The 18,535-nt window shown below is 32.1% G+C and overlaps 1 protein-coding gene across 9 annotated transcripts in view; it reads right to left on the reverse strand.

Moving 5' to 3' along the window:
* The window catches only part of VPS13A (vacuolar protein sorting 13 homolog A), a 192,145-nt gene that overhangs the window by 31,894 nt on the left and 141,716 nt on the right, over window positions 1-18,535 (reverse strand). For 7 of the 9 annotated variants that reach the window (XM_036218237.1, XM_036218236.1, XM_036218235.1 and 4 more), the window contains 9 exons: window positions 17,312-17,425; window positions 16,098-16,243; window positions 14,910-14,991; window positions 13,977-14,090; window positions 13,049-13,124; window positions 12,798-12,961; window positions 12,413-12,458; window positions 12,182-12,305; window positions 5,013-5,127 (listed from right to left, as the gene is read on the reverse strand). In XM_036218237.1, the coding sequence (XP_036074130.1) occupies window positions 5,013-5,127; window positions 12,182-12,305; window positions 12,413-12,458; window positions 12,798-12,961; window positions 13,049-13,124; window positions 13,977-14,090; window positions 14,910-14,991; window positions 16,098-16,243; window positions 17,312-17,425 (981 nt within the window). Of the gene's footprint in view, window positions 1-1,656; window positions 4,818-5,012; window positions 5,128-12,181; window positions 12,306-12,412; window positions 12,459-12,797; window positions 12,962-13,048; window positions 13,125-13,976; window positions 14,091-14,909; window positions 14,992-16,097; window positions 16,244-17,311; window positions 17,426-18,535 lie in introns of those variants that run through there. The other 2 variants (XM_016157635.2, XM_016157633.2) reach the window with 2 other exon arrangements.

Here is an 18,535-nt window from a genome sequence, read left to right on the forward strand (position 1 = left end):
CTTGTAAAAGTAGAATGTTGCTGCCAGAATTGCTTTTGACAAATTAAAGTGCATGTCATTTCTTAATAATAAAAAGGAGAAATAAATTAAAGTACACAAATCCAAGTCTACTATATAATGTTCTGTATACTATTGGTTGTACTCACTGTACTTCGTGAATTTGAACATTCTTCCACTGAAATTAAAGACTAAATTAACACTCTAAACATTTTAAATTGATCTCCATGTATCCCAAAGGTGCAGGGATAGAATAATAGATAAAACTGACATTCTTGTTATATACTCATCATAAGTACTACTTTATCTAACTGTATAATCCATATATCTTATTTAGACTTCATAGGACCTTTAATATTTTTGGACTACTATAATACATGATAAATTTGCAAGGAAATCTATAAAATGAGAAATGGGGGCTTGAAGGGCAGTAGAAAAAAGTACTCAAATAACATCTGGGATGGTTGTTTCTGGTCCTTTTCCCATCACCACAGAAAAGTATAACACAAAACTCCGCCACAGGGTTCAAATCAGACAAACTAGTGTGGCAAATACCACAGCGGTCATCACTCTTTGGTGTATACATCGTTGGGATATGAATACAATAGCATATATATCACGTTGAACATTGATGTCTTAGTCATGGATCACCAATGGCTCCATCTGTAAACTTCGATAACACAACCTTAAAATTAACACTCAATATTGTATCGATGATAGGTGATTTGAACTATTTGAAAAGGTAAAAATTTATAAAATCATGAGTATTGTAAATATAGAAACAAATTCAAATTTATTCTAACTTCCTTTTTGATAAAGAATATTGAAAGTTAGCAATATTACTCTGGATTTACATTTGTTATATCTACATGTAATGTGAGCAGTAATTAATTCATTTATAGGCTTTTAGAAACTTATCCATGATGCTAGGTATCTGCAACTTCAGGGAAATTTTTCTTCCTGCCAGTTTTCAATGTATCATTCAAGTGTCAAGTAGACACAAAACAAAATAAGGAATGAGCAATTACTCCCTTAAGAGAGAAGAACTCTTTTCCTATACATAAGCAATTACCACATAGAAATTGGGAAAATAAAGGATACAGAAAGGTATAATATTGCATTATCTTTCAAACATAGCTTTCTCATTAGACTTTCTTATTAGATGGATACTTCCATTTTTAAAGTTCTAACTATAGAATCACTAATGAACAAAAGAACTGTTCATCTCATTAAAGTCCCACAGTTGAACTCTCTTCTATATATTTGATAAGGGATAAGAAGATATTTTTGTTCAGGTTGTATATCTCCATTAAGAAAACACTGGTGTAAAACAAAAAAAACCTAATTTTCTACATATTTGATAAGGAGTAAAATATATTTTATACAAGTCCTATATCTCCATCAAGAATATACAGGTGTAAAAGAGAGTAATCCTCAGTCTTAAATATTTCTCTAAAAAAATATACTATTTTTAAAAAACTGGAAAATAATTAATACCTGTGGTCAAAGAAGCTTGAAAAGATTATTGCTCTGTGGTAGGAAAACAGAAACAGAAAGCACAAGGGTAATTATACTGTCAAAGAACATATTTACTTCTAAGAGATAAACCCTTAAGAATGATGAATGCTTAAGACCACAAGAACAAAGTTTACTAGTTACTATAATATTGTTTTAAATCTTTTTACTGTTCAAGGGGTTTTAAATAAACGTAATTCTACTTCCAATTTTCTGTTCATTAAGATAGATATGTAAGATAATAAGTAAATATAATGACTATAAAACCAACTTCATTGTTTCACAATACATAATAAATAAAAAGTAAAACGAAGTGAGCATTTTTTTCCATTCTCAGACTATAAATCATTTCACTTCTGTGACAAATCATAAATGTTCCTTATAATAAATAGTTCATTCCTATAACAGTAGTTCAGCCTATATAATTTTGAAATAGAACAACATATTCATATGGCTTTGAGTTATATAAATATTATTAAAAGAAATTTGACAAAAATACTTTTAAAATGCTAAATATGAAATATTTACTGATTGGCTATTACTATTTTTTTTTTTTACACAATGGCATTACATTACAACCCAGAAAATTTAGAGAACATCAAAAATAGCATTTTGCTAACGAACCAATAATTTAACATAAAGCTAATGAACATTAGCAAAAAATGTAAGTCTAACTTTAAATTGTAAACACAAACTGCATTACAAAATTACAAATATATACAAGTAAATGCTTATATATATAGTATGCCCTACTTTGGATATACATTTTTCTGTGCTTAAATAATGCAATTATTTTGCTTTTTGAAAATGTATAGAAAAACATTTAAAAAGAAAAAGTATTTTAACTCCCTAAAATGGTTATATATATGGGTGTTATAATAGCAGTCATACAACAAATGTTAATGAAACATTTCAAATAAAATGACAAAGAACATATGAATTTTAACATTTGAGATTTAATCATCATCATCATCATCATCATCATCATCATCATCATCTCTACTGCTACTGTGAGTCATAATCCACTCCCTGTAGACCTGAATTTTCTGTAAGCATGGTAAAGGAAAAAAGAAGCACAAAGGTTAGTTAAGTGTGGTAAACTGCTAGAAAAACATGTAAAATTATGAAATGTTTGAAGAGTCAGGATAATTCTGAAGCAGACTTTTCAGCTCTGAGTAAGACGATAATTATGGATATAATGTTTCATTACTTAATAGACCTAAGACTAAACTCTGATGGTTGCTACACTTAATGTATAAAATAGTTCAATATGTCAGTGATGTACTCTGTGAATATATTAGAATTATTCTATTTCTCTAGTAGGCAACTTTAATTTACTAGGAAGTACTATAAATAATGTGCTAATTCCTAGATAGAAAGGTACACAATGAAAGTATATTTTATGTTTAATTATATATTGGCATATATAATTTAGTGAACACAGAACACTTTTTAGAAAATTTTTAAAAAAAGGAGAAATATTTGAAACTATTAAATAGTTTCTAAGGGTGCCACAGTTAAATCACTTAGATTAAATCTAAACAGATAAGATTTTAAATCCTATTTACATATTGTCTACTTCTTTTTCATAATACTGGTATTCGTATATTTTAAAGTATTTGCTAATAATACAGCAGAGTTTTGACCCAAAAAAGCACCATTACCACCAAAGCAACAACCCATTTCTTATACCTGTAAGAGAATAATGCTAACCACAAACATCCTAAGGCATCTGGTGAGTTCCTATAGGTATTCCAGCTAATACTGTATTTAATGTTCCTGCTGAAAAACGAGTAATGGCTGACAAAGATTTTGAGTTTTTAGTCATTTGAACAGCTCTTTTAGCCATTATTGCTAAGACTGGCCTACTAAAAATAATATATATCCTTTAAAATACAGTCAAAAGTCGTGACCTTTAAATGCTAAAGTTTAAAGCTTCAGAAAACAATTAATGAAGGTGTAGAATAAATTTATGTGGGTGAAATCAAGTTATCAACCATGAAAAATGTTTGGTATTTCATGGCTTTCTTCCATATTATACTCTGTTCCCTAGTAATGTGGATATATTTCTAAACTCTTCTCACTGTTTATCCTTGCTTCCTACTAAATTTATTAAAATAGTTTTTCAAGAAATATTTTTAGTTTTTTAAAATGGTGTTGGATTCAGTCCAGTAAAATGCAACATGTTAAAAATGCAACATGATAATTGTGTTCTGGAAAGGAAGGCAGGTACTAAGAAGAAATAGGTTTCAACTATATGAACCTTTGGTCACTTCTGCAACATTTCCGTTTTTCATAGAATGATATACTCTGATCATAGAGACTGTACAGCCTCTCACTAGATCGCAAGCTCCATTCCAATATGGAATTATCTTGATACTTTTAAAATATTTTAAACACAATGTAAAGTTGCTAATTAACTCGATGGTTATGCTTTACCACATTAGATGGAAGTACATTTATACAAAATTATATACTCTGCATGTAGTGAGCAAAATATCAAACATGACAATATTTAAAATTTCAAGGTTAGATTTTCAAATGTATACAACATAATAACTGGTTTGTTTTCAAAAATAATTTAATTTAGTATTCCACATCTAAACCACACAAACTACTTTAAATTGGTATATTTAAATTGGTATATTGGTATATTACCTACACCATAATCCAGATTTTTAAGAGTCCAATTTACTAAGAAAGTTGTCTATACAGATAAAATACTCTACCTTCAAACTGTCTACTGCTTCAAAAACAAATTTTTTTTTACTAAAAGATGATGGCTTTCATATGAACTGCTTATCAAATTTCATGTGGTTTTAAATAGACTACACAAGCATAAAGCAAAAAGAGGGTTACGGCTATTTGAACATCTTCAAAAGAAAAGCCTAAGAACCCAAGAATTCACAACAGCAACGGTCCTGATTCTTTTCCTTACCCATGCCTAATTGGACTGAGCACTATATCTGGTTGAAAAGTTACTAGAAGTGTGATAAAAAGAAAGAAGTACCCTAAACAGAAATGGTTTAATTAGCTAAAAAGTACCACCAACAATGAGGGTACATAGATACAATGGCTTTCAACAAATTTATCAAAAATCCAGTACAGAACTAAGAATATCCTATAAAAAAATCAGATTCACTAAAAATCCTGTACAAAAAAGTTACCAATACAAAAGCCTTTTCTTTATAGTCAAAATACCGAAACAGCTGTACGTAGTTTGTAAATTTAAAGACTAAAATCTACTGTTGGCTTTCACTTGCAAAGTCATGCATTAACTGTTTTTCATATCAAACTTTTGATGCCTGTAAAAAAGAAAAAAAAAATCTTATAGTAAATAAATGTACATGAAAACCTAAGTAACTATAAGAATCTTATAAATAGAATTAAGCAAAACATAAAGAAGCTCAAATAATTTAACAAACATCTGAAGCACTATATAGTTACCTTTAAAAAAGCTAACTTAACCGAATTAATTTATAAGATATTTCTTCACCCACCTGTAACATTTGATTTCCAGTACCATCCCTCAACCTGTAAGGTCTGATAACTCCATCTTCATTAAAGAACCGAGGGGGTCGCAGACTCTCCACTTCATCAGAAGTCTCTGTAGCCCTAGAAGGAAAAAAAATACAACTTGATTTTTTAAATTATTTAAAAAATTCTAATAGACTTTAAATTGCCTTTACTAAAAGGGAGCTTCTTTTGGATAAAATAAGACTTACGTAACCTCTCATTTTCAAATTCGTTTTTATGACACAAATAATGTTAAGTTCTCTAGAAAAATGTAGAACTCTAAAGAAGTTTGTTTACAGAGTCTCTTGGACTCTGTGTAGACAATAACCAGAGAATCAGCAAGTGATTATTGCTTTTTCATTTCCAACAAGATTTTTATATTCTTTTTCTTTTCCTGTGATACCATCTAGTTCCTCCACAATGCTAAATACAAGAAAGAATTGCAGGCATCCTGTTTCACTTCTAACTTTAAATAGAAAACTTCTAAGAGTTGTCCATGAAGTACAGGTATTAGCAACGTTTTGTTCTTAAGGGTATCTTTTGTCAAGCCAGGGAAGTTCACTACTCTTATCATTTTTTTTTTGCTTATCATTCTTTTGCTGTTGTTATTGTTACTGTTTTTGAAAATGGACGATTAATTTTAAATAAGATTTTTTTCCTGGTCATTTGATGTGATCATATGGTTTATCTCCTTCAATCTATTAATGCTATATATCACAATACATATATATTTTTTTAATGTTAACATACCCTCACATTTCTACTAGGCCTTGATATGTATTGTTTGAAACACATATATGCACTGCTGAATTTGGTATTGCAATATTTTATTTAACATTTTTGACTGCATGGACCTATATGAAAATGGTCCATTTGTTTGTTCATTCATTTAACAAATATTCACATTCAATAAACATTTATTATATATAAATGCACCTTACTTCATAACACATCCATATGTATAGACACAGACGCATGGATAATTTTTGCAATTAAAAGCAGAGGTTGGCAAAATGAATAAAAATATGATCCAACTATATGCTATTCACAAGACACTCACCTTAGAGTCTAAGACACAAATAAGTTGAAGGTAAAAGAATGGAAAAAGATATGCCACATAATAGTAACCAAAAGAGCTGGAATGGTTATACTGAGATCAGAAAAAATTAGACTTTAAACAAAAAATTCTTATTAGACACAACATTTTACCATGAGAAAAGGGTTAATACATCAAAAAGATACAGAAATTGTAAATATATATGTACTTAACAAAAGAGCCCCCAAACACATAAAACAAAACTGATAGTACTCAAGAGAAAAAAATTCAATAATTCAATAATTCAAGTAGTTATCCTAATACCCAACTTTCAATAACAAATATCAAATAGACAGAAGATCAGCAAGAAACTAGATGTGAACATTATAATCCAACTACACCTAACGGTCACCTAAGGAACACTCAATTCGAAAACAACAAATTACGTGTTCTTCTTAAGTGGAGATGAAACATTCTCCAGGACTATCTTTTAGGCCATAAAACATGTCTCAATAAATACAAAAGTACCGAAGCATACAAAGCATGTTATCTGACCACACAGAATAAAATTAGAAATCTTTAAGAAAATTTGGGAAATTCACAAATTTGTGGAAATTGAACATCAGAAACCTAAATCACTAAAGGTTAGAGGAAAAAACCACAAAGGAAACTACTTTGAGACAAATTAAAAAAAAAACAAAAAACAATAAACCAAAACTTATGGGATGCAGTAAAGACAGTGATCAGAGCAATATTTACAGCTGTGAAAGCGAATATTTAAAAAGATGACCCCAAAACAGATAATCTAACTTTACACCTTGAGAAATGAGGAAAGGAAAAGCAAACTAAACTTGAAGCTAGCAGAAGTGGGGAAATAACAGATTAGAGCAGAGATAACTAACATAGAAAGTAGAAAAACAAGGGAGGGAATCAATGGAACGAAAAATTGGTTCTTTGATAAAGTCAACAAAAATGACAAACCATTAGCTAGAATGACAAAGAAAAAAATAAAGATTTAAGTTGAAGAAATAGACGACTGGATTAGATCTATACCAAACAGACTGAATTAGTAATCAAAAAACTTACCAGAAATAAAAGTCAAATCCAGATAGGTCCACTGGTGAAGTTTACCAAATTCACACAAATTAACACGAATCCTTCACAAACTCTTTCCCTTCTACTTGTTAACTCTAATATCAAAATCAGGCAAAGACATCACTAGAAAATAGACTAGTTTCTCTTATGAATCTATAAACAAAATCCTCAATAAAATACTAGCAAACTAAATGTAGCAGCACAAAAAAAGGATTATACATCATGAACAAGTGGGATTACCCCAGGTATGCATTGTTGGTTCAACATATGAAAATCAATTAATCAATTAATGTAATACATATATTAATAAAGAAAAAAACATTAACTTAATTGATAGAGAAAAGGCATTTGACAAAATTCAACAACCTTTCGTGATAAGGCACTCAACAAACTCAGAATAGAAGAAAACTTCCTCTGCCTAACAAAGGACATTGTAAAACAAAAAAACAAATGAACAAAACAAACAAATAACATACTTAATGGTGAAAGAATGAAGTCTTTTCTCCCTAAAATCAGGAGCAAGACAGACATGTCTGCCTTTGGCACTACTACTCAACATCGTATTACAGGTTTTAGCCAAGGCAATCAGGCAAGAAAAAGAAACAAAGATATCCAGATCAGAAAGGAAGTAAAACTGCCTTTATTTGCAGATATGATGTTCTATATAGGAATCCCTAAGGAATCCACAAAATAACTACTAGAGATAATAAATTTGGTAAGGTTGCATAATACAAGGTCAATATACAAAAACCAGTTGTATTTCTATACACTAGCAATATACAGTCCAAAAATGAAACTAAAACATTTATAATAGTACCCAAAATAATAAAATACTTAGGAATAAAGAAGACATGCATACTGAACACTGTAAAACATCATTTAAAGAAATTAAAGACCTAAATACATAGAAAACATCCATTTCATAGACTGGGAGACTTAATGTTGTTAAGATGTCAAAAATCTCCAAACTGATCTACAGATTCAATACAATCCCTATCAAAGGCCCAGCTGTCTTTTTTACAGAAATTGAGAAACTAATTCTAAAATTCATATGACTCAAAGAAGAAATAATTTTGGAAAAGAACAAAGCCAGAGGACTCAGACTTCCTACTTCCAAACTTACTGCAAAGCTACAGTAAATCAAAACAGTGTGTTATTGGAAAAAGGGTGGCCATATAGGAAAATGGAAGTGAAGTGAGAATCCAGAATAAGCTCAAATTTATGGTCAACTGATTTTGGAAAAGAATACCATGACCATTCAGTAGGGAAAATATAGTCTTTACCACAAATGGTGCTGGAACAACTAGATATGCACAGGCAAAAGAATAAATTTGGATCCAACCTGTCTTCATATACAAAAATTAGTTAAAATGGATCAAAGACCTAAGTTTAAAAGCCAAAACTTTAACTCAGCTAGAAGAAATTGTAGGTGTAAAATCTTCATGACCTTGGACTAGGTAATGTTTTCTTAGATATGACGCAAAAAGTATAAGCAACAAAATAGATACAGATAAATTAGACTTCATCAAAAGACACTACAAAGAAAGCTAAGACAATACACAATTAGGAGAAAATGGGGTTTAGTTTCCCGAGTTTATAAAGACCTTTTACAACTAAACAATAAAGAAGACAAGCAATCCAGTTAAAAAATATAAATCGATCAATTTCTCCAGGGAAGACATACAAATGGCCAATAAGCATATGAAAAAGTGCTCAACATCATTAGTCACTAGGAAAAGCAAATCAAAGCCACGATGAGATATTACTTCATACCCAATAGGTTAGCTATTTTAAAAAAAGGCAAAATGGAAAATATTTAGTGTTAGAATGTTAAGGAATTAGAAACTTCTCTGCATTTCTAGTGCGGATGTAAAACAGCACAGGTGCTATGGAAAACACTTTGGCAGTTTTTCAAAAAGTTAAACCTGGAGTTACCATGTCAACCCAGTGATTCCACTTTTAAATACTACAAACCCAAAGAGATTGAAAACATGAATGTTCTTAGCAGCACTGTTCATAAAAGTCAAAAAAGTGGAAACAACCTAAATATCTATCAGCCACCAAACAGAAAACCAAAGGTGGTGTATCCATACAATGAAATATTTACCCATAAAAAAAAAAATGAAGTTCTCATTATTGCCACAACATGAATGAACCTGGAGAACATCACATGCTAAATGAAAGAATCCAGCCACAAAAGGCCACACATTCACTGTGTGATTCCGTTTATATGAAACATCTAGAACAGGCAAATTCATAGAAGCAGAAAGTAGATAGTAGTGGCTATGGGCTGAGAGGAGTGGGAATGGTAAGTGACTGCTGACGAGTACAGGGTTTCTTACTGGGGTGATTAAAATGTCCTGGAATTAGATAGTGGTGATGTTTGTGAATACGCTAAAAACTACCTGAAATGTATACTTTAAAATGGCGTTTTTTTGTTTTTTTTTTTTTTTTTTACAGTATGTGGATTATATCTCAATTTTAAATAGACTATATGTTAGGGTGTTCAAAATAGTATTATAGATTATGGGGTTATATGGGAGGGGGGTAGATGTTGTTATAAAAGGGCAACACAAGGTATTTTTGTGGTGCTGGAATTGTTTAGTATCTTGACTGGTGGAGAATACATGAAAACACACGATACAATTGTGTGGAATTAGTGCGCACACAAGCAAATGAGTACAAGTCAAACTAGGGAAATCTGAATAAAATTGGTGGGTTGTATCAATGTCACACTGCGATATAACACTATAGTTTTGCGAAGTATTACTATTGTGAAAAGTGGACAAAGATTATGTAGTGGTCTGAATGGTGGATCCCAACGATATAAGACTTGAATCCCTGGAAGCTCTGAATATTGTTTTATATGGTAAAGTCTATAAAGTAATTAATTTAAGGGTTTTAAGAAGAGGCGATAATCCTGAATTATCTAAGTGGGCCCTAAATACCACTACACAGGTGCCCTCATAAGAAAGAGGCAGAGGGAGATTAGACATACAAAGGAGAAGGTGATGTGAAGATGAAGGCAGAGACTGATGTAATGTGATCACAAGCCAAGAAGTGTCTGCAGCCACAGCAGAAGGTGTAAGAGGCAAGGGGAAAACTCTTCCCTCTAGAAGGAGTGCAGTCCTGCTGGCACCTTGATTTTGGACTCCAGAGCAGTGAAAAAACCACTTCCTATTGTTTAAGCCCTCAAGTTTGTAATAATTCGTTCCCGCAGCCATAAGAAACATAACACAGTGTATAAAGGATCTCTGCATTATTTCCTACAACTGCATATGGCTCTACAATGATCTCAATTAAAAAAAAAAGGACTACCTCATGCCAAACAATATTCTAGGCACTGTAGAAACAGATAAAACCAACTGCATTCAAAGAACTTACATTCTAGCAGGGAACAAATAAACAAGGTAAAACAAAGTGTATTATAAACTGTGCTAAGAGCTAAAGAGAGAAAAATAAAGGAGGGAAGAGGAATATGAAGTACCTTGGGTGGGGGTTGGGGATAAACTAAAATTTTAGGGTGGCCATGGTAGGCCTCACTAGGAAGACAATTAAGAAAGTGTCCATGCTGAGAATAGAGGAAAGAGTAATTTAAGCAGAGATGGGAATGATTCCTCTGCTGTAAACGCCACATTTGATTTCCTAATTAACACTCTCATATAAGATGAATGGGGGAGGAGGATATCTCTTTTCTCTTGAACAATAGTATAAGCAAGCTATGATGGTCTGTTTCTTGGCCTCTGGGACACTACTTTCTTCCTTATCCTCCTACTTTAATGTCTGTTTCTTTTCAGTTTCCTTTGCTGGGCCCTCATTTCCCCAACTACCAAGTGCTGGTGTAGTCGACTAAGGGCCCAGTCACTGCATTCGTAGAACTTACATTCTAGCAGGGACAAATAAACAAGGTAAAATGAACAGTGTATTCTTTTCTACTCTATTCCCTAGGTGATCTCATCCAAGTTTATGGCTTTAAATACCCTATTATAGGCTCAAAGAATCACAGATTTTTAACTTTAGCTTAGGCCTTTCTCCTGAACATTAGATTCCTATACTCAGTAACTACTTGATGCCTTCATTTATATGTCTGATAGTTTCAACCTAGTACATTCAACCCAAAACTTCTAATCCCCTCTTTTCCTAAAAGATGACAAGTCCATCCTTCCAGTGATTCAGATTAAAAAATTTTAGAATTATTCTTGATGATTGTCTTTCTTTCCTATCCCACATCAGTGAAAAGATTGAACCTTTTTTTCCCCAATCTTCTAAATTATAAACTGGAAACGCCCAATTACAGTAAGTATGAAATACTGACTTAAGAGGCACAGCTCATATGATGACAATACTTATCCCTATAGAGCAGGAAGCAAGAGAAAATATGAAAGGACATAGATTTGGGAGATATACACCCACCTATTATTCTAAATTAGGTCTCATTAGCAAGAATTTAATCAAAATTGTTGTGTATGTTGCAAATTTCTAGAATGTAGTAACAATAATGTAAATACTAAATTTCAGTCTTAAGCTACATTTAATTTGGAGGAATAGAGGACATGTTTTTAAATTGTGGAAATGAAGAGAAATAGAGGAAAAAGACATAATAAACTCTTAACAAAATAAGATCATCAAGGAAGAGTGAACATGGCTGAGTTTGAACCAGGAATACAAAATGCCATTCTCTGTTTCCCAAAAAAACAAGACAGAATAAATTTGCTAATTTTATAAGTGACATACAGCTCGCTTTACACTATTGCAATGTATTTTGACTCGGGCAGAGGAAAAGCTTGCTTGCCACATCTTTTCTGCCAAGGCTGCTAGGAATGAATGACGAATAAAGAAGAAATCTATCAAGTAAAAATGATGCAATGGCAACAACCTTAAAAAGTATCAAAAGGAATCAGGACTATTATATGCCACTTGCCATATTATAGGATTCCTGAGTGCCCTGAGCAAAACACCATACTTATTTCATTTCTCTTAATTTAAGCATTTTATTCATATCCTACATCAAAGAGAATTTACCTTTTTATTCCCTGAAATGTACTGCTAGCCATGTCTATGATGCCTCCAGTTGGTCTTGCAACTGCTCCAACTAAACCTTTCCCAACACCTTTAAAGAAACCAGTTGCTCCTTCTTTTTGGGCTCCTAGAAAGAAAAAGACAAAATTTTAGATAATTAGATCAAGAATGAAAATAGAAACAACTGTGAAAGACTTAGTAATATATATCACCCAAAGCAACCATTACACTTGCCTTTGATTGGTTTGGTAACGATTCCTGTTATGCCACTTACGAAACCCTAGATGGAAAAGCACAATTAAAAATTTACAATATTTTCACATGATGCTTTAAGGAACCAAGTCTGGCTTACAGAAAAAATAGAGAATTCTGCTTTCTAGATACCATAAGAATTAACATATTTCCTAAGCACTTTATTTAAATTGAATGATTTTGGAGGCTACTGACATATTTTATATAGGCCACAACTCACTCTTCCAGCAACATCCAAATAATAAATCCAAAAGGAGTAAAAGTTATATGTCTATTTCCTTATTCACAGAGTGTGGCTTTGAAAGGTATTTTCTATGATGTTAAAAGATATCTCCTATCATGTTCACAACACTGGGAAATGTCTTACAGAAACTAAGCCTTTTCCTCCACGAGTGATGCCTTCTCTGAGACCGGCTGGTTGCTTATTCATGGCTTCTCTCCTTTTCTGTTGGTAGTCTTCATCCATGGTTATGGCTGCTACTCCTTTAGCCACAGCACTGGTGATTTTGGAGGCAGCACCAGCTAATCCGCCTAGCAGGAATTATAATATCTTTAGTAAAAGCAAATACAGTGTTACTTCCTCGCATAATCACACTTGGGAAGCATTCTGTTTCTTACCAACAGCTCCACCAACTAATGCCTTCAGTCCTAGTGCCATCCCCTCCACAAACTCTTCTGGACCTTGGATGGCTCCCTAAAGGGCCAAAAAATAATAACGAAGTTATGTTTACTTTTAAATGTGAATGTATTGATATAAATGAGAAAAATTAGTAGTGAGAAAAATGTCCCAGAGAAAGGGATGCCAGCAAAAACTTCACACTAACAGAAGTCTCAGAGATAGTTCATGACTTTGCAGATGCGAAGGATAAAATGTTGGAAGTTAATCCAAATTTAGAAAGGAGTACGACTGTACCAAAGTATACAAAAGATGTTTGTTATATGAGAAGGCAAGCACAAACTACTTTTGATAATTAAAAAAAATAAATAAGAACACTCTAATTCTTAATGTAGCTAATGTTTTAAATTATAGTCTACAAAATAAATATGAGTTTTACTTTATTTTTCCTTGTCATGTACACCTGTAAGTGAAAGTAGAAGAGTTTTAGATGTTTTGACAGAAATATTTCAGGGACAGAGAACGACTGTAACTTTTGCCACTGATTAAGAACACTTTGCACAGTGCCAGGTTGCACCATTATTCTTACTGTTCCACACTACTGTGCCAAGCAAAACTGCCTGTCTATGGTAATTTTCCTTCTACTGTAGCATAAAGTTTATCCACTTTTAATATTCCAACAGGACTCTTAAAAATTCAGTATAGTTTTGTATTCTTGTAAAATCTTCAGTTTTAAATTTTGAAGGAAAAAGGTAAAAATTTCCCCAAAATTTCTCAAAAGCTCTTACCATTGTTTGCTGCAAAATAATGTCCTTTTGTTGTATCTCCTAAAATCTATTTACACTCACTACTCAGGTTAACAACTGAAATGCATTATTATTCAAAAGTATTAATGTGATATGTTGTACGATGCACAGATAATGATTTTACCTGGTAAGGTTCATAAAAAAATGCTTCTACGCCTTCGGAAAATTCTCTAATCAAGCCAAAGGGATTTCCCAAAACTTCAAGTCCAAGAATGAGTACATACATCTGCTTAATGGCCTAAAAATGAAATATGAACATTAATCAATTTGGATTATCAGAGTTAATATTTTTTCTTACATTTAGTCCACACATCCACTCTTTCATGCTAACACCCCTTATCATCAATTTCAGTACCTAACATATATATCATCTTATTTACCACTAGTCTTAGTTTATAAAAAGCAATTTGGTGTTAGTGTATATGAAATGACATATTTACATAAAATCTTTAAATATTCAAAATGCTTTCACTTTTACAACTATGTGTGACAGTTTATAGACCGTCATTTTATAGACTGGAGAAACACACAGGTCAAATGATGCCCAGGGTCACATGGGGGTAACCTGAGTCATGCTTGGTGATCTGTCCATCATACAACGGCTGTCTCAGATGCTCTATAACTTATAAAATACAGGAGTGTTTGCAGATGTAGGAAAAACACAATTAAAATAAATAGCATTGTCAACAATTTAATTATATTAAAAATACCCTGTGTTCATCTGTTACGGTTACTAATAATTTCCCTTGAACCTATTTTTTTCATAAGTGTGGTGAATTACTTAGTTAATGTTTTATTTAAAGATTTATGTCTAGCCTGTACTGATCCAGAAAAGAGTTCAGTCAGCCCCTAAAAAAAATAGGAGAACAAAAAACTGAAATGGTGGTTGGGCTCAATTTCTTTCTACGATTCTGAAAATAAAAAACATGTTTTAAAATTTTAAAAACGACTATTAACTTTGTTGCCAAATCTGCATCATACATGTACAGACACATACGGTTTCACTATTTTCACTATTTTACATTACTGTCCCTTTGTAAAATAATCTCAGACAAACCTGTTTTGAATAGTGTCTTATTACTTCAGACTGTAGTTCAGATGTTGTATGAAACTGATAGTTGAGTTCAAAAAATGCAAGTCTGAAAAACAACGTATAAATGTATAAGTAAATATATATATGTGTGTGTGTGTGTGTGTGTATGTTTAGAGAAAGTTTTTAATATTAATAAATGATTTTCTTTAAACTTTTCTCCATATCTTTCCTTTCAGTACATTCTTCCCATGCCAATTAGAAAATCTACTCTTTTACATACCTCTCTGCACATTCTGGTCAAAGAAAGGGATAAAAATATGATAAAAGCTATGGATTTTATCCGCAGAAAAGCTCCTAATATACACATATTTAGGGGATTCTTGGATCCCATGCATGGACATGAACTTATTACATTTGTCAACTCTGTCCTAGCATAGCAGGCAAAGAAAATGTTTGATACACTAAGGTAAGCAGAAGAGGGTGCTGAAGAATGGCCAGGGTTCAACTGCTACAAGTCCTGCCTGATGCTGACAGCTTGATGAGTCAAGGTAAATTTATAACCTATTCACACAGCATAGATAGACCCAAATGACAAATTGGGATGTACTATGTTAGCAGATAAGACACCAGCAAGATCAGAAATCTCATCTTATTCTAGATGTCTTCAAACCTGTGTTCTTTAATTTGACTGTTACCTAACTTTACTCAGATTGAGGTATCTTTTATTGGACTCACTGATTCTTACAGTTCTCCGTGCTACTTGAAAAGGTCACACTCATCTAAAGTCTCCACTCAGACTCTTTGAATCTCTTTGGTCAGATACTCTAATAGCTCCCATTATGACTTATATTAAAATGTAAATTCTTAACTATAACATTTAAACTGATCCCTTCATTTTCCCCTGCCATGAGTTTCAAGAGTCTGGATCCTATAAGCCTTGAAGCCACATCTTTTAAGCATACATCTTTGGTACATACACAGCTTCTTAGCAATCTTTCCCTCTTTCTTAAGGTAGTTATTTCGTAATTAATCTGTTATTTAATAGTTAAGGGTTAACAAGTATATGTTACTTAAATTATATTCCGTTTAACAGTAAAAATCATATTTTGCCTATGATCTGCAATGTATTTTGTAATTTTTCACTTATGAAACTTTTAGGTAATATATAAAATGGACTTTTCATCAATTTATAGATATGAATATTACACATACTTAAAAACTACATCTTGCACATCTGTAAGAGTGGCGCCAATGCTCTTCAGCAAAAGATTTAAAGAACGAACTGCAATCAATCCTTCATGCTGTTCTGAATCTTTAGCTTCTTCTTTACCCGAACTCAGTGAAACACTTAAATGCAACTAAAGAGAAAGAGATAAATATTTAAGCCACTACTTCATGGTGACAATTTTAGCTTTTAAAAGTCAATTTTATTTAAAATTTACTGTACCATACATAAGATTTCGAAGTTATGAGAATTATGACAAAATTAATAAATTGAAAGTTAAAGGAATTTAAAATCTAATGCAGCTCTTTTTAAATTTTAAATTCAGCAATGTAAGATGGTATATCTAGTTCGATGCAACTCTTTTGGTAAACCTAGGAAAATATTAACGTTTAGACACTTAATAACAATAATCTAGAAGTTGAAGTTGTTGAAATTACCTCAAATATTTCCGAAAGTGAATGTTTCAACTACTAGAATGAAGTTAGCAAGATGAAGCTGCTTAAAAAGCACTTCTGTATTTTATGCATACACATCCTGTACAGACAGTTGCATAATAATTTTCTTCAAGCATTATGTATGTAACTCATAGAGACTTTGTGTTAAGAACTTAAATTTACTTCCATTCAATCTTCAAATCTTAAATCAAGATTACTTTATAAATTAACTTAAAACTTATATACTATAGTTAATAGTACTATGCTGCATATCTGAAAGTTGCTAAGAAAGTAAATCTTAAGTTTTCATCACAAGAAAAAAACATTCTGTAATACTATAATACTGTGACAGATGGCATCTCAACTTATTGTGATGATCATTTCTCAGTGTAGTCAAATATTGAATCATTATGCTGTATGCCTGAAACAAATATAATGTTATGCATCATTTATAACTCGATTAAAAGAAAAACTTACACATACATCATACACAAAATTTTGAAAACTGTCGAAATTTAGGACAGGACATAAACATGTAAACAAATGCTTATATGTAGGTAGCTCCACTATTATTTCTTGTAACTGGTAAAAGTTACAAGAACAAAAGTTTTAAAAGATTATTGCTTTATTTATATTTATAAATGTGAAGTTTCAGAATTTATATACTTAAAAAAACATAATTTTATTACATCCCCCCAAGAGATCCAATTTGCTATTACCTAGATTATCAAGGATTATAAAAATAACTTATTATATTTTCAACCTACCTTGAGAGGAGATATATGAAAATATTCATAGAGACTAACTTGTGATGAATCTACTAATGAAACTGTTTTATAATCTTCTTGAAAAGCTTCTATATCTTTATGAAAAAGTTCAACCTATAAAGGAACATAAAATATTAAAAACTTAAAGGACCTATCTTTATGAAGTATTTAAGCCAATTAATAGTTCACACACTGCAGAACACTTCCTATAATATCCAGATTCAACATTATTCATGTTTGGAAAGCTACTGCCTCCGAAGGGAAACTAACATCTCTATTGTTAGGAAAATTCTGGCTGTCACTCACAAACTGATAAGCATATATTCTATGTTTCTATCCAATACATTAAAGCAGTGGTCCTCAACCTTTTTTGGCAGCAGGGACCAATGCTCTTAGGAGAATCTAATGCCTGATGATGATGAGAATCTAATGCAGTGATGCTAGCAGTGGGGAGCAGCCGAAACAGGTGAAGCCTGGCTTGCTCGCCTCCTGCTGTGTGGATGGCTCAGTTCCTAAGAGGCCAAGAACGGATACTGGTTGTGGCCCAGGGGTTGGGAATCCCTGCATTAAGGAACACTAATACTTTCCTTCTGTGACTATAGATTTTATTTTCAAAAGCTACTAATCCAATCCATCAAAATTTTTTTAGAAATATATATTTTTAAATACAATTTTTGTCTACTTCTAGCTTTTTGCTTAATGCCTTGCTGATATCTCTGGTGGCCAGTAATATAATTGAAAGGGGAAAGCACTGAAAATAATTTTGCACAAAATGATTAGTGCATTCACTCTTGATATTCAACACTCCTCCTCCAAACACTCACAAATCTAAGTTACTTCTATTTGTTGAGCAATACCCTAACATTCACATTTTAACCTATGAACAAAAACATGAAAATGACAGCCTTTTTAAAAGTATATATGGAAATGGACTTCTGGGATGACAGTGTGAGGCGCTCTTTGGACTATCTACCCAGTGAAACTGGAAATTTATTTAAAAAAATAAATATTTACCATCTCTGTGACTGTGCTAGGGTATAAGCAAATGAAATATCTACTCAGGATAATCTATAAAAATTTAGTAAGAAAAGTGAGTCTGGCTTTTGAACAAAGATTACTCTCTCAATTTTCCCTCTCAGCCCAACAAGCCAGAATTCACTCTAAACTGGTACACACAAGAACACAGAGCCCTTTCTCTGCCTAGACTCCAATTGGAGGGCTTTC

The sequence above is a fragment of the Rousettus aegyptiacus genome, unplaced genomic scaffold (assembly GCF_014176215.1).
Source record: "Rousettus aegyptiacus isolate mRouAeg1 unplaced genomic scaffold, mRouAeg1.p scaffold_m13_p_3, whole genome shotgun sequence".
Taxonomy (NCBI): domain Eukaryota; kingdom Metazoa; phylum Chordata; class Mammalia; order Chiroptera; family Pteropodidae; genus Rousettus; species Rousettus aegyptiacus.